This window comes from Condylura cristata, unplaced genomic scaffold (genome assembly GCF_000260355.1).
Source record: "Condylura cristata isolate star-nosed mole 26May11 unplaced genomic scaffold, ConCri1.0 scaffold00001, whole genome shotgun sequence".
Lineage (NCBI taxonomy): Eukaryota > Metazoa > Chordata > Mammalia > Eulipotyphla > Talpidae > Condylura > Condylura cristata.
The window spans coordinates 43,457,596-43,480,516 of NW_004567102.1; the positions used below are offsets into that span (position 1 = coordinate 43,457,596).

General features: G+C 38.1%; 1 protein-coding gene across 2 annotated transcripts in view; it reads left to right on the forward strand.

Annotated features, from left to right (window-relative positions):
- Window positions 1-22,921, forward strand: part of KLHL32 (kelch-like family member 32) — a 167,453-nt gene that overhangs the window by 107,329 nt on the left and 37,203 nt on the right. The window contains exon 6 of one of the 2 annotated variants that reach the window (XM_004673714.2): window positions 4,021-4,236. In XM_004673714.2, the coding sequence (XP_004673771.2) occupies window positions 4,021-4,236 (216 nt within the window). Of the gene's footprint in view, window positions 1-4,020; window positions 4,237-22,921 lie in introns of those variants that run through there. The other variant, XM_012722200.1, reaches the window with a different exon arrangement.

Genomic DNA, 22,921 nt, shown 5'->3' on the forward strand with positions numbered 1-22,921 from the left:
GAATTAGTAATATAGATAAGGGAATCACTTATGTGAAGTCATTTTATAACTCAGCTCTGTGGCTTTTACCTGGCCCTTATTTAATGATTCATCTTATTTAAGACTTTAGCATCTAAAGGAACCCCATTCTTCATTTTGACCTCCTTGCATCAGCATCAAATCAGTGTATATAAATGACTTACAACAATATTAAAAATGTACTTTATTGTTTCTTGCCCAACAATTCAGTCAACTTTTCATATACCAAGTCTGTGTGATAAATGCATGTGTTCATTATCTCCATGACAACCATATACACTGGTTCTAAACCCCATTTTGTAAATAAGGGTAATGGAGGCTCAGTGACTGATTCAATCAAGGTCATGGCCAGTGGTAGTAATGCTAAATTTCAACCAGATCAACCTTATTCTATGGCCCTTGCTGTCAAGCATCAGCCGGGGTTGCCTCCAAGTGCCTGTGGCTACTGATGGATTGTTCTGCCTCTGAATGCAATTATTCTTTCTTTCTCTGATATATAAAAGACTTCTTTCAAAAAAGTCTAGAAGTGTATAAACAAAAACATTAATAGTGATTATCTCTGCATGGTGAAATATGATTTTTGTTTTCTTTTCTATACTTTGTATCTCCTGAGTTTTATGAAATGAACATTTATTACTTTTTATAGCCAGAAATATAATGGCTCTATTTTCATAACAGTGATGATTTTTCCCCCATGCACAGTATTCTAGGTGGGCATTTAATGTATTTTAACCATTGCTTCCTACCTCCCCCCATCACATTAGTAGAAATTCTTAAAAGCAGCATTATTGATGATTATTTTGCTTACAAATAGTCTTAGTTGAAAGGAAAAGAAGTGATGATTTTGTTTGAGGTACACAAAGCCTATCTACCCCTGAGAGAAATGCATATTGTGGTCGCCTGACCTCCACGAAAGTGGTTTTCTTTTACCCTCTTCTTTCCACTGATAGTTTACTGAGGGCAGGTATGCAATGCAAGGGGTGTAGAAAACATGGAAGTATCTTGAGAGCACTGGAGTTTGGATGAAATTATGTTTTAAGCAAAAAGAGAAGTGAAAAAGTGAAGAAAGGGGACAGATTTTCAACTGATGTTTCTCTTAATTATATGGCAGGTCAATCTGCTTTTTCTGTTCACTTAACCACTTATGCTTGTCTGTTTAGCCTTCTTAGTTCTCCACTAATATGAAATATTTTTTTAGATTGGATTTGGGAATCATATACAAGCCCTAAGAAACATAAATGTTTCAGGACTCTGGAAGGAGGCGTTAAATAGTTATCTTCAGAAGAGACGGTAGAAAAGAAGTACAATATTTTAAATCTATTAAGATAAATTAGTTCTTTGGTCCATCATAGTTTTTAATTCACTGCATTTAAGTTGCAGGCTTTTAACTGGAAGACATTCAGTATCTCCATGTAACAATCTAAAGATGCTTAATAAAGAATATCTTATTTTACAAAATCTGGTCCCAAATTCTAGTTGTATACATGTTTTTGGCAGAAGAACAAGTGTAGAAAGCCTTTATTCTGAATTTTGTATGCCCACCTTTTTCTTTATAGAGCTTGGTTTTCTTGCTTCTGCACATTCTGCGCATGCTCATTTGGGGATGTGTGTAGGCAGCCTGAAGACCACAAATGCCTTGGGCCTGGAGTGCCTGAAAGACACAGACTATCCCAATCCTCCCAACCCCACAGACAACAACCACACTTCTGGGACACTAAAATTGTTCCTATGCTTCCCTCCCACAAAACCTCTCTCACACAGAAACAGTTAAGCTTGTTTCATAAATGTACTCATCAGAAATAATATATTTGTCCCAAGACTATAACGCCCTCTAGTTTGCTCTGGAAGCTCCATGTGCCAAGGTTACACCTTCTTTCCTCCCAGAGAAGAATTTACCCAATTCTAGAAAGTAAGATTTGGAGAGAAGGTTTAAGCATTGACTTAAACATTTGGTGCTGGAACCAAAAGACTTCAGTATTCCCTTGACACAATCTGCAGGTAGGAAGCCATGTATTTTGATTGAGTGGCTTAGCAGCGGGCTCTCAATATTTGAGTTGTAGTGGATATCCGTGGTCTTCTGATAAACGTTATTTTAAAGAGAAGTATTTACTTCTCTTCAATTGTGTTGTCAAATAGAACTATTCAGAGTTGGACTGTTAGGGCTGATTCCTACACCATCTAGTTTGACTCCAGTTAGGAACAGGAAGTGGCATCTCCTGCTAAAAGAAATGATATCAAAGTACCCAAAAAAATTAATCAGGGAGCAGTGATGATGATACCATTGTTACTCTAAAAACTGTTTTTATGTAATTTATATATTCTGTTTTATTATTTATTTAGAATAGCATGATCCAATAGAAACAGTGGAAGCCACATAGTGATTAAGTATTTCCTAATGACCATATCAGTACAAAAGTAAAATAAACAGTGAAATTAATTATAACATATTTAACCCACTAGATACAAAATATCATTTCAACAAATAAATTGTGCAAAACTTATTTTATATCCTATTTTTCTTCCTCCTCGCAGTCAATATATGTTTAATACATAGCTCATCTCAAATTGGTCAAGCCACATGACAAGTATTTGGCAGCCACATTTGATGTGTGCAGACCATGATAGTACAGATTCAGAAAATTTCTTAAGTTTTTAAATAGTATAGAAATAAATACATCAAAGGGCCCTCCCTGGTGGCCCAACAGGTTAATGTGCCCCACTATGAAGCTATCACAGCCACTGCATGAGTTCTGTCCTGGCCAGCGAAGATGAGCCACGTCGCTCGGCAGACTTGTCCCACCCGCTGCTCCCCTCAGCACTGTAGTTCAGTCAGTCTGCCTGCTCTGCTCCCCACTATGTCTCTGGCGAGTCTGCTCAATCCCCACACCTCTGGCCTATACCCCAATTCTGTGCGTGTTAATAAATTTCAAATAAACACATCAAAATAGAATAAAAATATTTTAAAGCATTCTTGATACTCTTAGATGACTAGAAAAGAGGAAAATACATTGAAAAGTACTTAAATCAGTAGAGTAAGTGGCTCTCTGATGATATTCTGTATTCTCTCAGTTACTGGGAAATATTACTCGTTTGTTAATAATTAAAAGTTAAATATGAGGGGAAAGTAAGACACCGTTCATTCTCACTTGCTTTGAAATAGGTGAGGATTGTACTAATATTCCTGTCTTCCCACTTTTGGTTCTTGCCGTATTCCAGGGACAAAGTTCCCACAGGAGACATAACTCTCTGGTGGTCCTGGCTAGGAATTTGGGAACACATAGAAATGGGTGAAATTTCTCTGAAATGAAGCCTTCCTACGAAAACTCTTTGCAGATGAAATTGATACTGGGTTCAGCATTCTTAAGATTAAAAGAAAAAATATATATGAATTGTCCATCCTAGTTGGATTCAATATAGAATTATTCGAGACAGGGATTTTTTTTAACAGGGAGTTTTTTTTTTTTTTTTTTGAGACCTAAATGTTAACATGTTTGTTTTCATTTTATAAGTAAGGATGGATTGTATTTACTCAAAGGAGTTTTGGCGATAAAGTAAGATCAGTCTGCCTTCATCTAGTTTGTGTCATCTCATCAGAACCTTCACTTTACCTGTCCTCTCATTATCTTTAGCAAAAAAAAAAAAAAAATCACCTGAGAGCTGTAAAATAAGGTAAGGGAAGAAAAGTTGTCTTCATTGGTAAAGTAATATTATATTACTTGCAAAGTAATAATTTGATAATGAAACTAGAATCCCCTTTCAATCCTTTTATTAAGATAATGAAGTTTACAGGTTTTGTAAGTGTCAAAGTGAGGAAAAACGATGACTTCTACCTCAGCAGTTCCCTACCCAGAGGATTTTTTAAATTTTATGCATTGCAGACCCATTTCTCCCACTCTTGTCATGCAAACCTTAGTTAGTCAATCTGAATTTCTTGCCTGTTCTTTCTTGGATTGATTTCTAAGAAATCTTTTTTTTTCCCCATTTTTATTTTTTGGCACCTAGGAATTAAATAGCTTTAATTACTTGGATCTGTACAGACTTGCTGACCTCTTTAACCTCACTTTGTTGGAGAAGGCAGTGATCGATTTCTTAGTGAAACATCTCTCTGAACTCCTGAAGAGTCGCCCAGAAGACGTTCTAACGCTTCCTTATTGTCTGCTTCAGGAGGTCCTGAAGAGTGACCGCCTGACCTCTCTAAGCGAAGAGCAGATCTGGCAGGTAAGGGCGTTCTGCATGGTCCTCTTCTGGCATGAACAAGGCATGGCTTGATTAAGTTAAGGGACTGAGCAACAGTGACAACTAGTTTGGTTTGGTTCTCATTGATGTTTCAAAGTTATGCTCCTTGATGGGCAAGTATTTGCAGAATGCCAGCCCTTGAGACTGAGCTCTTAGTGCCCTCTGCTTAAGCCAAGGAATTACAGGTGAGACTGCTCAACTCCTCATGGGGTCTTACATTGGAAAGAGTCAAAGTTGATATCCCCCCCAATAAAAATAATTTTGTATACTAAAAATGAGAAGAATGGACTATATAGTGATCTCATATTTATGACCAATGAAATCTGAACAAATTCTGGGCTTTCCTGTAAATCAGAAACATTTCTTTGTTGCAGCAGAGAACAGCTGGGACTTTAAATGAAACAGAGCTTTTCTTGCATTGCAGTGGAAAACTCTCCCTCTGTAGTTCATTCTGCATTCATTGCTATTTTCCTAAGCCCTGTCTTTTCACCTGACATAACATTCTTTTTGAATAGCCTTTGTCTAGGGGACAGGAGGATTTTTTTTTTGTCTTCAACTTGATTATTCAATTTAAATCCTTTTCTACTCATCCACAGTGATTGTCCTTGAACAATCCACATGGTATCTTTGGGAAACTGGGCCCATCTTAGTCCCCTTCTTACAGAGTCTATCCCACATCCTGATACTTCTAGGGCATCATACCTCTAAGATTTCATGACCATATAAAATACCTATATATAGAATACAATGGGAAATATGAAATCTTCAGTTAACTAATGAAGCAGTGAGTTGCTTGCATCTAATGAAATGGCATTCAGCAAGCCTTTTACTTCTGTCCAAAACAGAGTCAGAGGTAGCCCTTAATTATCCAACACCCTACTGCTTGATAATTTTCTTATTCCTTTCTCCCATTATCTTCCTTTGTCTCACTTTTATCAGCAACTTCATTCTTGGTTGTTGTTTGCATCAAAGGTACTTGAGCTTCAGTGAACTTTGCAAAGTTATTGCAAAGGCTCTTTGCAAACTTATTAATTTATCATCACACCAAGCCTGAAAGATAGCTGTTATCACCCCCATCTTGAAGAAGAGCAAAATGAGCCTGCAGTGCCTTACTCAGGGTTATACAGCAGAGCCAGCCAACACATCTGAGACTGCGGACACCTGCCTGCTCTCCTGTTTTTACCTGTTTAGGAAAAAAAATATATATAAGGGGAGGGGAAGCCATATATATTTTTTTTGCTTCTTAGTCATTTCTGATATTTGGTCAAGCCAAGGTCAGAAGTGTTGGTGAGGCTGAGTTTTTGATATGACTTTTAGTTATCTGTGGCTCTCTTCTTTTTATTTCAAAATGGGAAGTAGCCAAAGTTTTCTTCAGTTCCCAAAGAGAAAAAGAAAGACTGATAATGAATTCTGCATTTAATGATTTCTAATTGGATTGATAGCTGAGCTGACCATCCTGGTGACTTGGATCCATTATGACACCATTGAAGGAATGTGCAAATGTCTACGTGTCAAAAAATGCCATACTATACACTGAAGAGTTATAATAGTCTCTCTAAAGGTTACTCATTTATAATGTAGATCTTTAAAAACTGCTTTCTGCTGCAGGCAATGTTTTTTTTTATGCCTGGTCCTCAAGAAAGAATTAAAAGACTCACATAAATATGATCAATTTGGGCATTCAGCAGGCAGTAAGAAACTGTTTTTGCTTTATCTTAGTAAATAAGTAATTCCTCCATTCTCAAACTTATAGAGAAAAATCAAATCAGACCAGCTATATTGCCTCAAGTATAGTTAAGTTCATCATTTTTGCTGAGGTTATACTAGTAATGCAATATACCATGGAAGAATCTAATATTCAGCCCAGGGTGAAGATTGGGTATGCCAGAGGATTAGTGTCAGGGTGCTTTATAGAAGTGAAACTTGATGGACAGGCTGGAGACAGATCTACAGAATCTCATTAAATTGCTGAATTGTTCATTACGGAACGTTCTCACTGTAATAAAGTGCTCATTGACTTTGACAAATCCCCATCCCATGTCTTAAAGAAGAACCATGAAGCAAGGGGTGTTGGGGAGGAGAAAGGAAATTGGCACCAAGTAGGACAGGTAATAGAAAAGCAGTTGGAAAGGTAGTACTATTTGATTAATATGTGTAACTGGTGACTTATGTGAGAGCCAAATACACACACACACACACACACACACACACACACATACACACACACGCTTACACATGTGGCTCATCCACTGTCTCCTGATAATGCAATCTGGGGCAGTTGCTTTTTTTGGTGAAGGTATAATTTTCATTATTCACCAATTTTCACAGTCTGGCTATAAAGATGTCTTATAAGAACCTGCAAATCACCCTCACTGAAATTTTTTTACTTTTTTTCCTGCTGACCCTTATGAAGTCTCTTTCCTGATAAAATGTGCTACGGACTGTTATAGCCATTTTGTGGCCCTGGAAACCTATGAAATCCCACAAGATTATGCTTTATGTCTATTCCTTTTTTTTTTTCTATTTGACCTTTTTAAACTTTGTCCTAAGTCTTTTCTCTCACAGAGGGCTTCTTCATCCCCTTAGATTTTTTTTTCTGCCTGTGATAACCTGAAACTGTTTGGTCTGTTGGTTAACTGCACTTTCTACTTTCTACACACAGATAATGTAGAGTCTTGCAGCACTGTGTATATACTTTAGATGTATAAGGACACAGAAGGTGTGTGTGTGTGTGTGTGTGTATGTGCTTTAGTTCAGTTCAATTCAGCTTAACAATTTGGTCTCGTATTTCAAAATCAGCGATATCTCAGGTTCCAGATGAAAGACACCGAACTAGTTATTGGGCTCAAAGAAAGAGGGGACTAAAAATGAGCAAATCAGCCGAAGAGGAAACACAGGGTATGAGGTCACTCACATTCGTGACCCAGCAAATCTCCACAGACTTTATTTTGCTTTTGGGTTTCAGCTCTAACTTAGGACTTTGTTTCAGTTGCCCCTGTTAAATTTCCCATGTTAGATTCAACATACGGCTTCAGACTACTGAGCTGAGGAACCGTTATTAAAAACTAGAATGAAATAATGAAACCGTTCCATAACCACTCCAGGGTCCATTTTCATTTTGTGGGAAGTTTTGGCTAATCTCAGTTTTCTTCTCAGGAAAGTAAATTATCTGCCTTTTGGGCTGATGATTCTCTTCCAAAAGAGTGAGATCAAAATTACTTTCCATCAGAACATAGTTTATGGGAAAAACCTGAATATAAATTCTTATATTTGCTAACATAGGGAAAATGTGGTTCTCCATCCATCTGTACTTACTGAGCACATACTGAATGCCAAGATCATACTGGGTGTAAAATATACTCTAGGTTTGCTAATTCCTCCCCAGGTATCTTCCCAAATAGGAGTGAACCTTATGATTTAAACCATTAATCCAGCTTTCTGAATTATTATTTCATTTCTGAAGTAGCAGAAACAAGAAGGATGCTTAAATAAAGGTGGTTTAAACTAAAAAGTGACTATTCCTTGAGAACCTATTATGTTTGACATAGTCTTAACACCAAAATTAAAGGCTCTATAAATTTTCAATTATTGGGTTAGAGAGAGTTAGTTTAACTTTGTCTCTGAATGTGAAGTTTTACTTTCCTTTAATTTTTAATTCACTAACCACTTACTAGTTTTAGTGAAGTACTTAAAAGTACAGTCTGAATGTCAATGCTTCCTATATTAAATTTGTATTGAGGGTGCCTCCTTCTTGTATTTTGAGCCTAACCTTCCCTGGACTCCATTGGCTATAAGACCAAATAATTCTGTATTCACATCACTGATTTTAAACAAGATCAGATGTTAGAAAGGAATTTTTGGTATCTTCATTTCCTCTTTTCATATGATAAAGAAGGGCCATGTCACCTGGATTGGTGCTAGGGACATCCTATTTATGTCTTGGAGTTCACATTTCCAGAGGCAAAGACCGTGTAGGTAGTATTTTCATTGAAGACTGACATGTTGTTCTCTTGCTCCCTATAAATAATAAATAAAAAATAGTGATGTAGAATATTCTTATTAAAATATATTGAATGGGTAATAAGACATCCAACTATTCCTCTATGAGGCTGGATTTATTCTAGTTAAACTGTTATACAAAATGAGTTTGGTCTTTTAAAGACTATATTTTCCTTATATATGTTGTTGTTGTTGTTGTGAAATTTCCATAAGTCATACTGTTAATAACAATCAGTTTATTACTCTAGAGATGTTAGTCACATGTTATTTAAAGAAGTCAACGACTTCAGATGCAATGTGTTCTTGAGAAGCCCTTTCTGGGCTTGCATCTACACCACAAAACCACCCACATTATAATTTGATTTAATCATTTTCCTCAAAAGGTGTTCTAGAAGGTAATTTCAAACAAAAATCTACTATCTCTTTATAGTTAAAAAATTCAACTTTTGTCTTGAGATGAATTAACCTAAATGTGCCTCCAGTCAGGGAGAAGAAAGTGCTTTGGGCAGTGGTACATGTCACATAACACTGATACAGTACTTCATATTTGAATATCCCATCACAGTTTTAAGAATGCTTATGCACTTATTGTTGCTTTTTTCTCCTGTGCTGCAAATAGGGAAACTGAGGTAGATATCAAACTCATGTCTTCTAATTCTTGGGCTCTTTTCACTTGGTCCCTAAATTCATTATATAATAGAAGTTCAAAGACATGTGCAAGTGAAAGACTTGACCATTCCTGTTCTTTAGCACACTGAAAGGCTAATAGCCCACTCTGCCTGCCTTCCTGTCTGTTTTGTTGCTGATTCTATCTCAGCTCCATTACATGTGCCTCAGTCGTGTCAAAGAGTGCTGAGTGCCTACCCTGCCGCTCATGTCCTCTTGAGCACTCGAGCTGCCTGCTACCTAATGGTTCTGGGTTCTGGGCAGTCAATGGTGGAAAAGACCAGCATGGTCTTGCTTTTCTGACTCTTACAGTGCCTGAATTGGAACTTTCTACTAACTATATTTTTTCATTTATTTTTATTTTTTTACAGCATTGTTTATTTTTATGCAATATTCTATTTCTCCCCTCAGGTGCAGTCCCTATACTTCCCCCACCACCATGTCATCCTGTACCAACACCATAGTCTCCTGTTCTCTTTCCTCCCCTGCTTTCACCTCTCTCTTTGCCTCTCCCCTCATCTATGGACAGCTTGCTAGTTTTGTCTTTTTCCTGATGTTTTGTTTAGTTTCTCTATATTCCACCTACATATTAAACTATCCAATATTTCTTGTTTCCTTCTTACGTCACTTAGCATAATCCCTCCCAGCTTCATCCATGTTGCTGCAAATGGCATGAGCGTATCTTTTTGACTGCTGAATAGTATTTCAGTATCAAGAAGTATACTATATCAGGCCCTCCCTGGTGGTGCAGCGGGTTAAAGCACTGCACTGAGAAGCTAAAGCCACTTCCGCATGAGTTCGATTCCCACCTGCCCCGGAAGTGACCACATGATGTAGTAGACCTCTCCCGACATGCCTGCTGCTTCCCTCAGCAGTGTACTTCATCGATCTGCCTGTTCTGCTCCCCACTCTGTCTATGGTGAAGCCTCTCGCCGCCCCTCTGTCTATGGTGAAGCCTCTGGCCTGCACCCCAGTGCTGTATGTACAAATAAATAAATCTTAAAAAAGAAAAAAAAGAAGTATACCATATCTTCTTGATGCATTCATCTGTTTGGAGGGCATTTAGTTTGTTTCCATATCTTGGCTATTATAAATTGTGCTGCACTGTACATAGAAATGTAAGTTTCCTTTTGAATTAATATTTTGCGTCCTGTAGGTAGATTCCAGGAGTGAGATCACTGGATCACCTGGTGGATTCCTTTTTTGTATTTGAGGGACCACCACAAAGCTGGGCCAGTTTGCATTTCCACCAACAGTGTTAAGAGTGTTCCTTTTTCTCCACATCCTCTCCAGCATTTGTTGTTTTGTTTCCAGGTGTTTTTTTTTTTTTTTTTTTTAATATTAGACATTCTCATAGGTGTGAGGTGGTCTCACTGTGGCTTTTATTTACACTTCTCAGAACATCTTTTTATATGCCTGTTTGCCATTTACCCTTCTTTGAAGAAGTGTCTTTTTACCTCTTCTGCCTATTTTTTACTGGGCTGTTTGCTTTATTTTTGTTGAGTTGTGTAAGTTTTTTGTAGATCTTTGATATCAATCCCTTATTGGTTGTATAGTATGCAAATATTTTCTCCCCTTCAGTAGAATGTCTGTTTTGGTTACTGTCTTTTGCTGTACGGAAGCTTTTTAGTTTGATGCAATCCCAGGTGTTTATCTTCTCCTTCATTCTCTTTGCTTCTGGGGATGCATCCTCAAAGATGTTTTTGAGGTGTATGTCATGTTGTGATTATATTTTCTTCTACATAGTTTATGGTTCACGTCTTGTATCATTTTGAGTTGGTTTTGTGTATGGTGTGAGATAGTACGCTAGTTTCATCTTTTCACATGTGGCTGTCTTTGTTCCAGTGTATGCTCTTTGCTCCAGTGTCATAAATTAATTGACTATATATGTCTAGTTTTACGTCTGGGCTTTCAACTTGGTTCCATTGGCCTGTGAGGCTGGTTTTGTTCCAGTATTATGCTGTTTTTATTATTGTGGCTTTTGTTTTCACCATGTCTGAAGTCTGCCCAATGGAGACTGACCTATGTCAAATTGTTTAATGATTTTCTAATGATGGGCACAATGAAATGATATGGTTACATTAGATAATGAAAGCCTTTGTTACACATTTCAGTCCCTTCCTGTGTTCCTTTGCCTTTCCTTTAGTGCATTATTTATCAACTCTTGTCCTTTGCATATACCCTCTGAACAGCTTTGCAAACTTTTGTTGATCCATGTGGTACAGTTCAAACCTCAAAGATCTCAGGCTGTGGTTATCATTTAATCAATCACATTCATGAGTAGTGTTCTCATTTTTATTTTTTATTTATGCATACAGAACTGGGGTACAGGCCAGACGTGCTGTGAGAGGATTCACCAGAGACAGAGTAGGGAGCAGAACAGGCTGACTGACGAAGTACACTGCTGAGGGAGCAGCGGGCGGGACAGGAGAGGTCTGCTGCACCATGTGGGTCACCTCTGAGGCAGGCCAGGATCAAACTCATGCAAAGTGACTTTAGTTTCTTTGTGCTGTGCTTTAACCCACTGCACCACCAGGGAGGGCTGTGTTCTCATTTTTAAAACTTGGGCCTTGGTAACTAGAAGGTGAATAAAACAGTGCCTCCCAAGAACTCTTATCCCCAAAGAAAGCTGGAATCTTTCATCCTGTTATCACACTTCCTCAACTCAATTTCATATATGCAGGTATTTTTTTTTCCAGATTAGGCACATTTTGTGCATCCACATGATTTATCATTTTATTCTTTTACTTACTCCTCCTTTAATTAAATTGTACCATTTCTCAATTTTCTTCCTAAAACTTTTGACAGTCCCTCTCAGCTATGTACAGTTTTTCTCCAAGTGTAATGAGAATATCTCATATCCTTTTCATAAGATGTTAGTGGCAAGAATACACAGTGGCTTCTCGCATCCCAAGTGCTGCTGGGCCTGGAGGATATTATATCCTCTATGGGCCCCCAGCTGCACTGTGCTATGTGGCCCTCTGCTATTTCAGGACTTGGTGCTGGAAACTGCCAGAGTGTCTACTTAGCTGCTCATTCATCCTGATCCACATGCAGCTAATTCCTCTGTGAGGACTTGTCCCTGAGGAGCTTGATTAGTGGCCTTGCTGTTGTTTGACTGGGTTATGTGCTTGTGCAAGACACATGCCACATTCCTTTCAGAGGGACTTTATTCAGCTAATCCTTCATACTAGCTCTGTGCCTTGTCAAGTAGCTGTGAGGGGCAGTGATTATCAGAAATTACAGGAGACCTAACTTGTATTCATGCACTACTGTTCCCATGAGTTAATAGTTTTTTTTTTCTTCTATTTTTTTTAAAGCACAACAGAAAAACAAGGTGATTTATGAGATATGACATATTTATGTTCTCTGCTTCTAATTTTCATTGTGAGTGATGTTGTTTTCAGACTGATATTTTTGTTGTGCTGCAGTGAGAAGGAAAACGATGACTGAGAATATTACTTATGCATTGGTGGCCTGCAGTAATATTGTTGCTACCTGGGTTATCAGGGATTTAAAAATAAAACCCTACCATAAGCTATAGATGTGGTAGAAACCCTGAGGCAAGGCACAGAAGTTCATCAACAATAATAACAATAATAATTCTTTCCAACCCTGGAGAGTTTTATATTTTTAAAACAGTTTCTAACAAACACAATTTAATCTGAGTGTTTCATCAACCTTGTTAAGGTTGATAAGGCAAATATCATCCAAATTTTAACAAGTGAGGAAACTGAAGCTCAGAGAAGTTAAGTGACTGAATGATTTTACACTATAAGCTTCAATGCAGCTTTTACTATATTTCACTGAAATATACCAAAGCCCTTTTTTAAATTATATATATGTATATATTTACAGTATTCTTCATTTTGTACATTTTTTCACCTTATTTGTAATTCCCTCCATCACTTCACCCATGTGCCATCACCATAGTCTCATGCCCTCTTCCCACCCCAATTTTGATCCTAATCCCCTCTCCTCCCCTTCTACTTTTTTTTTTACCCTGATCCCTTACACTCCTGCTATGAGTGAAACCATCTTTTTTTTTTTTTTTCTTTCTGGATTATTTCTCTAAGCATGATTTTTTCTAGCTTCATCCATGTTGCCATGAATGGCATGAGTTTATCTTTTTTGATTGCTGAATAATATTCCATTGTGTATATATACCACATATTCTTGATCCAGTCATCTATTTTTGAGCATTTGAGTTGATTACACATCTTCCCTACTGTAAGTAGAGCAGCAATAAACATAGAGGTACAGATATCCTTTTGAATTAATGTTTTTGTGTCCTTTGGGTAGATACATAAGAGTGGAATTGCTGGGTCATATATGAGCTCCATTTTTAGCAGCTTGAGAGACTTCCACACGGCTTTCCATAGTGTTTGTACCAGTTTGCATTTCCACCAGCAATGTAAGAGGGTTCTTTTTTCTCTACAACCTCTCCAACATATATTGTTCCTAGGTTTTTTTTTTTTTTTTTAAGTATGTGCCATTCTCCATCTTCAGACAACTAACAACAACAAATGTCAGCGAGGATGTGAAGTAAAAGGAACTCTCCTGCACTGCTGGTGGGAATGCAAACTAGTACAACCACTATGGAAAACTGTTTGGAGGTTCCTCAAACTGCTAAACATGGAGCTGCTCTACGACCCAGCAATCCCACTCCTAGGTATCTACCCAAAAGACACAATAATACTGATTCAAAAAGATGCCTGCACCCCCCATGTTTATTGCTGCTGCTTGGAAAGATATGGAAACAGCCCAAATGCTCAAAAATGGATGACTGGATTAAAAAGATGTGGTATATATACACAATGGAATATTACTCAGAAACCAAAAAAAAAGAAACACGTATCTTTTGCAGCAATATGGATGGAGCTGGAAAAGATCATGCTTAGTGAAATAAGCCAGAAAGAAAAGGAAAAATACCAGATGGCTTCTCTCATAGCAGGAATATAACGGAATAGGCGAGAAAATAATGATAATGTCGAACAGCTATATATTAGAGACATTTTGTGGGGGTGGAATGGGGGATGGGTTCAAAAACAGCAGGGGGAGGAAAATGCACTGGACTATGGTGATGGCATATGGGTGATTTGATGATGGGAAGCCCAAGAGGATTACAAATGAGATGGAAAAATGCACAAAATGATGTAAAAATAAACTATTATACACACACACACACTCATATATATATAATAAATTAAAAAGTAATAAAAAAAATGTGCCATTCTCATTGGTGTGAGGTAGAATCTCATTGAGGTTTTGATTTGCATTTCCCTTATAACAAGTGATGCTGAACATTTTTTCATATGCCTGTTGGCTGTCTGCATGAAATACACCAAATCTCTAAATCTTTAAGAAAAAGGAACCTCAAAACACTTGATATCTTCTTCTAAGTTAGAAGTTATACCGCTCTAGTGAGTGAATAATATACACTTCCTAATAAATTACCCTTTTTTTTTTTCAGTTGTGTGGCTTTGTGGGAAGTTGCAAAAGTGATTCTAGTAAAAGTAGTGCAAGAAAGTGTTACCAAGGGGCTTTTCTTGCATCACAGTCCAGAAAATTGGAGCTATAGATGCTTTGATAGGGAGAGTAGATACTGAATCCTGGCAGAGGAAGGGAATCAACTATCATTTCTTCAAGGCACAAGGTAACAAACTATAAAACAGGAAAAGAGGCTCCTTAAGGAAGCATCTCTGTAAAACATGATTAAGAGATTTTAGTGTGAAAGACAACCTTGGGTGCCACTGTTGATACTGGAAATGATTATTTTAGCCTCATTTTATACCTAGTCTATTAAAAGTTAGACATTTTCAGCCAAAATTTACTGGTGATGATTTAGATGTGGCATTTAAGAGAGGAGGAATTATGAATTTCTTGAAATTGATAAACACTAACCTCTTCTCCATAGAAATGATCCTGTGATCCATGTCTTGCATCACCAGGCTATTTCTGTGGGAACTTGCACCAGGCCATTTGAGTGTGCCCAGTGGCCACAGTCTTCAGAACAGCTAGCCATGTCCTTCCATAGAGATTTCCTGTTCTGGGCCTTCTAAGGTTGGATATATAAACAGCTCTGTGGAGTGACCCACAGAATCTCTAGACTTACATTCAAGAGATGCTGGAAAAGCTTTGACACTGACTATAGAATACTGGCATCCTTGCATAGCGTGCTTCTTCCATTCCTGCCTCTAAAACTTTTACTACAAGCACAAAGAAAGAACTCAACTTGACACCACTGGGGAAGAAAGGTGACCATTTTTGGCCAGTACATGGTCAGCACTCATAGGCAAAGATGATTCTTAGACTTCTTTTGTGCCCACAACACAGAGTTAACCTACTCTGTGTGATGAGATTCTGCTCAGTGTGGCCACCTCCTCCTACATAGGGTGGCACAGTGAAGACTGCAAGCAGGTGTCAGTCAGTTCTTAGCCAGAAATGAAACCAGGAAAAAGAATCTTTTTAGAAAAAAAATACTGATGGACACTGAAGATAACTATCACAGAGTTGTGATGTTGTTCCTCTCTGTGTATAGGAGTATTACAAATCAGTTTTGGTAAGCTGCCCAGAGATTACTTACGCTTCAGAAGAGAATCAAAAGAACTGGCCAGGCCGGAGTCTGAAATCACATATCTTCTTTGTGTATGTTCTTGTTGATGGCAAATGCCTCCATGCTACCTCCCCTGGCCACACAAGGAAATCAGGTAATTGGAGGAGTGATGAATGGTGAGCTAAAGTTTAAACGTTTTAGGAGGACCTATCTTATTAACACTTTAAAACAACTGAGCATAATATCATTAATTTTGATTAATTCATTTGCTCTTAATATAGCTTTTAATTTGTAATTCTATGTGAATTACAATGTAATTTGGCATTAATTATACTAAATTGACTATAAGTCAGCCAATCACAATGGAAAATTACTGAAAGTAAAACTAAAATTCTCAATCCAGAAATACAGTGCTGAGGTAAGAGCCAAGTACACTTTAGACATCCCTCTCTTTGGCTGTGAAAATGACATTGAGCCTGCTGAGGACTCTAAGTAATTTCTTATTATGCCCATTGCTGGGACTCAATAAGCCCGACTTAAAGGGCAAATAATAAAGTAAATGAAGGGTTTAACAGATTTGCCAGGTCCCCTACAGAATCTTTTGCTTTTCTCATCTTGTGTTAAGATTTGGGTCCTGGGGAGGGGCTGTGGAGTGCTTTTGAATTCCCACATCTCTTGGATTCTAGTGTTAGAACAGGCATCTGCCCAGGTTGATCTGCTTTTTTGTCTTTGTGCTCTGTGATCCAGGTAGGAAAATCTGTTTTAAACACCATGTGCTGTCAGATTACTGAAGCCACTTGTACTTGACCAATGTGTACACTGCCTGCTAGGCAGAAGGAAGCCATGCCTTAGTAAGCTACCACTACCACACTGGGAGAAGAAGTACTCCTTCAAGACTTCCAGGAGTATGCATCATTGGTAAAGCTTATTCGAGGTGCCTGTGCATGCACCAGGCGTATGGGAGGGCTGAAGAGTCTGTGTACTTGAGAAAGTGACGGGAAGACAAGGACGGATTTGGAAAATACTTGTGTTTGATCCATTTGCCAGTATTTCTTTGAGGTCGCCTCCTAAAAAAACAATCCAAATGAAAACTTTGAGATGCTACAAAAGTCAAATGACAGATTTAGGAATATCCTACTTGAAATGTATTTATAGTACAGCTAGAACTGAAGGGATTTTTGTCCATTTTGGGTACATTTTGAGTGTGCAATTAACCCAAAAAATGAGATCTAGCTATAAATATTGCATTACAAATTTAAGGCTTTTTATTAACTCTTCTTTGTATTTAATTCTGTATCCCTCTCCCATCATTCTAACACACAGCCGAGCAAATAAGATGGTCTAAGTTTTATGAAAGCATTTTGCACACAGTTTAAAAATTACCTTGAATCCTGAGGCCACACTACCAGTTCCCTTCTCTTACACACACAATTGGGAGTTCACACCACACACACTCAAAAATACAAATACAAAAGCACACCAAGATTAGAGCTATATTAAGCTTTTCAACTTGAGTACTGACTTGAATCATAATTCTCATCTTTGGCTGGTTGGTCTCAAAATTAAAGAGGAACACAAGTTAGAAGCTTATTTTTGCCATTTCAATTGTATATTTCATTCATCTTTAGATTTTTTAAGGGTGTTAATGACAACAGTTTGTTAACAATATCTTCTCTATAAACAGTTTTCTATTGTTTTTTCTTCCAGTCACCTTAAAACGCCAAATTTAGCCTGACCTATCACCGGATTTCTTATTCCTTTCCCCCAAATCCTCCCTTTTTATAGCAGGAGAGAATTGGTGAGTTCAAATCCCTTTGTTTCTATTGTGGTTCTCAGTTTAACTTTATGATCTTCATCAAAAATAGCCCCTGCATGAATCCATGCCCTCTTATGATGAGCGCTTTTGAGCTTTGAATGTTATGCTGTTTGGGAACAATGAGGATTTGGGGCAGAGGAACCAGCCCTGAAATAAACAGAGCAGTGTGGTTGAGAGAAAACATTTGCAGGGTATTTCTGCCCTCCGTTTTATCTTCTCATCGTTGAGAATGTCAACGGAATAAATGGGTCTGTTAATCAAACAGCACTGAGAGGTTAGGTCATTGGAAGCCTTTTTAGTCATTTTGTGCTTTTCAAGAGTGAATTTGTTAGAATTATGCTGAATACCCACTTAAAGCCTCAGCTGATAACCCTACCTGTGTTTTATAACTCTGCACTGTCAGAACTCATAATAAGTCAAACATTCTTTCAGTGGTGCTCATAAGGGAGGGAAAAAACCCCACAAATTTAAGAGTAATTTCAGATTGTAAATGAAAAGGAGAGGCGCGACTGTTCATTTGCACCAATCATGCCTTCCTTTCATCTGCTCTGATTAGGCCTGGTGCGGTTTCATCAGACCCCTCCATCACTGAGCTGTCACTCCAGCCGTCTGTTGATTGAAAACAATCAAGGCTCTGATGGCACAATTATTCTGACCCTTTAACTAGAGGCTGCTGTGATAATGAAAGGTTGATTATGATAGTTTGTGCCTCTTTCAGTTTGCCAAGAAGGTTAATTTGGGCATCAGACGGATGTTTAATGGGCGCTTGCTGGCTACACTGAGGTAAATGAGAACGTGCAGTCTTGGATATTGCACGGATATAGTTTGGCTGTCAATCATTGTCATTTGGAGTTTGTGCCTCACACTCTGGAAATCACATTTTATTTTTTCCTTGGGATTTAATTTATTCTGTGCCCTGAGGAAGTTCTTTCACTCGGTGACCTTCACAGCGGCTTTCTCTGCCTTTTTTTTTTCTTTTTTTCAAATGGAGCTCAAAGGCACAACACATCTAGAAGAGCATTTTTCTTTCATTTTCACTTAAAAATGGAAACTTGAAAATCCATCCTTATCACTGCCTTCCAATAGAGCAAATGTTTCCATTCCGGTTGTGTGGTAGGAAGGATGTGTAAATGCGGGGTGCTTTGGCCAGTTTGCTAATGCAGCCGTCCCTCTGCACTGGTTCTCACACTAATCAGCCAGCCCAGCAAATTCTAAATGGGCACCTGTGTGGAACTGAAGGTTCCAGTCTCCTTACGTTTTTCTTTCTGGAGTCAATCACAACAGTTGGTTGGATTCCTAGTCCCTTTCCTTCCTTCTTGGGAAGCATGGGGGGTGGGGGGGGGCAGCGAGACAGACATTTGTAGAAATAGAGAGGTTATTAAAAGTTGCAGATTTCAAGGTGTATAAATCCAGCTCCTAGGCCTGTTGCTATTGGAAGAACAGGGTAAAAGATGCAGGACCTAATGATGCTCGTGTTTACAGTGTGTAGCTTGTTACAATCCTCAGTGATGAATACCTTTGAAAGAGAAAATAGAGGGAAAAAAGTAAAGTCTGTATTGGTCTCTAAGCATGCATAGAGGTACTGTTAGGCACCTGAGAACTGGAATCATTGTTTGCTTTTATGCTGGGCATATCTGTAGGGTTTTTTCCTCCCAGTGAATGTGCATTAGCACATTCCTGCCTAGCCTTGGACATTTTTTTCTTACCTCAATTGTAAAACAGTAAGTCTATGATGTTAAAGTCTACGATGCATCATAATGCTTATAATTTTATTTCAAGGATTCTATTTCACATTACTTCTTGCTTTAAAAAAAAACTATTCATTTTTAAATGTTAAAGTGTTCATTAAGCAATAAGTCAGTCTCACCTGAAGATCTATGACTCTCACTAAGATCTGAAAATGAATCTAGCCATTGAATCCAGTTATTGTTTTAGTGCAGTCTTATTTAAGCAAAAAGTACTCTTTATTTAAAAAGAAACGAGAATAGGATTGTACATAAATATGGTCTCACCGGATTCTTGCCCACACTACACTGCAAATGCTTGTTATTATTTAGCATTATGGGAAACACAGGCAAAATGACCCTCAGGGATGCCTACTAAAATTATAGATTAGTTATGTCTTGTTTTATTTAAGCAATAGGGAGTATAAAGATAAAGAGCAGAGATGTGTCAGTAAAATCAGTCAGTAGGCTTTTGGTACGTGAGGTTAATTGTAATATAAACTTGTATCTGGGATAATGAGTAATTTTATTGTATATATTCACTATATTTGCAAATTAGTGGGAATCACACCAAGACTGTTTTTTTTCTTAAAGGAAATATAATTTGTTATTTGAAATTATTTTTGGTCTAACTTAGACTGGGCTCCTGCCCTTCCAGAGTCTGGTATAACTTTTATGTCTAACTGTGGAACCTCATCTCCAAAATGCAGGACTTTCCCTGTGTCCTCATATATCCTCTTGCACTGTGTTCACACACTGACTCAGTTCTCTGGGCCTCTGTAACCTCGGTAGTGGGGTCCCACTCAGAAAGTGCCATAGGGCACTTTCTTCATCTCCCTTCCTGCCCTGCCATTGTTTTCTACTCTCAGGACCAGCTCTGGTCATTGGACTCAGTTTCTCTTTCCTTTTCAAGTCTTTCATCTCCATCATCAAGATTCTCTCCGTGGGCGCTCCCTGATGGTGCAACGTGTTAAGGCACAGCACTGTGAAGCTACAGCAGCCACTGCTGGAAGAGTTCGATTCCCAGGCAAGGAGGTGACTCCCATGGCATAGCAGACCTCTCCTAACTCTCCTGCTTCTCCCCTCAGCAGTGTATTTCAGTACATCTCCCTGTTCTGCTCCCACTCTGTCTCTGGTGAATCTTCTCCCCCCTACACCTCTGGCCTGTACCCTCATTCTGTATGCACAAATAACTAAATCTTTAAAAAGAAAGAAAGAAAGAAAGAAGGCAGGAAAGAAAGATTCCCTCTGCTCTCAATGCTTTGTTCCTCCTAAACTTGATTCTCAGATCTGGATTTCTCCATATCCGGTCTCTTTTTTTTTTTTTTTTAAAGATTTATTTATTTGTACATACAGAACTGGGGTACAGGCCAGAGACTCAGGGGCAGTGAGAGACTTCACCAGAGACAGAGTGGGGAGCAGAACAGGCAGATCGAGGAAGTACACTGCTGAGGGGAGCAGCGGGCGGGTCAGGAGAGGTCTGCCACACCATGTGGTCTCCTCCGGGGCAGGCGGGAATCGAACTCATGCGGAAGTGGCTTTTTAGCTTCTCAGTGCAGTGCTTTAACCCACTGCGCCACCAGGGAGGGCCCATATCCGGTCTCTTAAATCACATTTATCTCATTCACCAGGCATGGATTTTCTCCTGGGTGCCAGACACTGGGGCTGAAATAGTCCCTTTCTCAGTGTAGTCTTTGGAACTGCTGCCACCTTCTCCTCATTGCTTTATCCATTGCAGCTCCCTCTTTCCTCACAAGTCATCTGAGGTTGTAAAGCCACTAGTTTGCCTGAGCCTGTCTTTCCACCTGTTCCTCTTCCATACCTGTTAGAGAATGGTAAATGATGTCTATTCAAAAAAACTATATGCAGTTATCTGGGAAACAATGGCAAAATGTGTTCCCCACATAGGGTCACTCTGGTCCCTGTTGCGTATGGCTTTTCTTCTATTGATGAAGTTGTTCTCTCTCATTTCCCAGGGTTGTTCTAACAAAGTAAGCTTAAAATCTCATTGGCAGCATGCAAATTCCTTTTCCTTCTGGAAGGACATTCTATATAAATATGTAGATATGAGCATTTTACTTAAAAGCATTATGTCATTATTTCAGCATAGTAATGTGCTGAGACCATCAATGAGTAGGCAGTGAATATTGTCTTTTAGCTCAGCAACTATTGAGACTACTATTGGAGGGCAATTATATAATGCTATTTTGAATTGTACATATATTTTGCTCAAGACTGGGGAGACCAAGGATGGTTTCCATTTTTCCCTCAGCTGTATTGGCACAGGCAATTTATGTGGCATTGGTCTTTCATTGAACTATAGGGCAGTCTTCTAGAAACAGTTTTGCATATAGTATGTGTGGCCTTGTATATTTAAGTAGTCTTGAGGTTAAAAAAAATGTGAACAGTGTACTAAATATTAGCATTTGTACCTAAAGTCTCCATCTAGGATTGTAAATATAGTACTTGAAGCAGTTGCCTTACAAATCTAAAATGTATACATGTTGGCTGAGATAATTTATTTTGACAAGAGATGTTATCGATTAAGTGGGAATAATATGACCTGAACAAAATTGCTCATGATATGACCTGATTCTTTGCCTGTGGTCCTATGTGTACATGCATTTCCCTGAACATATAGGATTGCACATACTTATGGTGCAAACAAACTTATAGACAAAAAGTGTCACTGTTTTTCTGCAAAGAATTTCTAAAGCCTCTCTATGCTATAGAAATCTGTATAACTATAACTTGAATTCTAGACACAGTGATTAATTTTGGTTTCCTTTCCTAGTCACAGGAATTTTGGAGGACTCTACCTTAAAATATGACTTTTGGGTGGATCCTTAAATGACATCTATAATAGAGGTACAAGATACTGTCATCCATTCACTCATTTTACACTGAGAAGCCAAATGGTGGTCATGTGCCAGACATATATCCTGCTGTTCTTTGTATTGATTTTCAAATATCAGCTCCAATTAGTGACCAATTCTCGCAAGTAAAAATGACATTATAGGGTACCCGTCTCATCTCTTTTCTTTTCTTCATATATCTCTTTAAAAATCTTCTAGTGCATAAGACGGAGCCAAAGGACAACTCAGGTGACTCTTTACTTGCCTGATAAATATCCAGAACCTCAATGTGGCAGGCCCCAGAGTAGTTTTTATTGTGGCTCCTCTAGTCCAATGTGTTTATCCCCAATTGTGGGAAAAAGCCACCCCTGGTCTCAAGGACTCTGCAAGGTATATCTTTAGAAACATTTATAAAAATGATGATTGGAGGACAAATTTTATGTCAAGTGTGAATATAATAGTATTAGTCAATCTCCCAACTTCATAAGGCTTTAAATGAACATCAAAAGAATATATGTTGTCATATTGACTAAGCTGCATATTCTTTTTAAAATCAGTCAGGTCTTTTTTTTTTTTTTTTTTCTGACAGTATGTGAACCTGGGGCCTCATAAGATTTGAGTCTATTGAAATATATTTCTTAGAGCAAAAAATAGCCTATGAGTCTTATCTAAGTCTGTAGTCAGCTATAATGGTTAATGTGCAACCTCCCTTGAAAAATCTGTTTTACAAGCAAAATGTTGACACAATTTTAATTATAGCACTCAAGTGAGCACTGTTATAATTTTTAATATTCCTCCATAGTAACATTTTCATTGTTCTGGTAGAGGAAAATGGTCTGATTCTGTGTCCCTAGTTTCTGGTACTTTCGGATTTTATGGGAGTAGTGTCTTTTTGAACATAAATTTTCATTTGGCCCCAAAGAAGAGAATGTAGCTACAAAATTTGGTGTACTTATTTATTAATATGAACTTTCCTCTCTAAGGCTGTCATTATTTTGATTTAATATGTCACTATTTGGGCCAGGTGTGACTCACCTTAAAGTGATGAGTT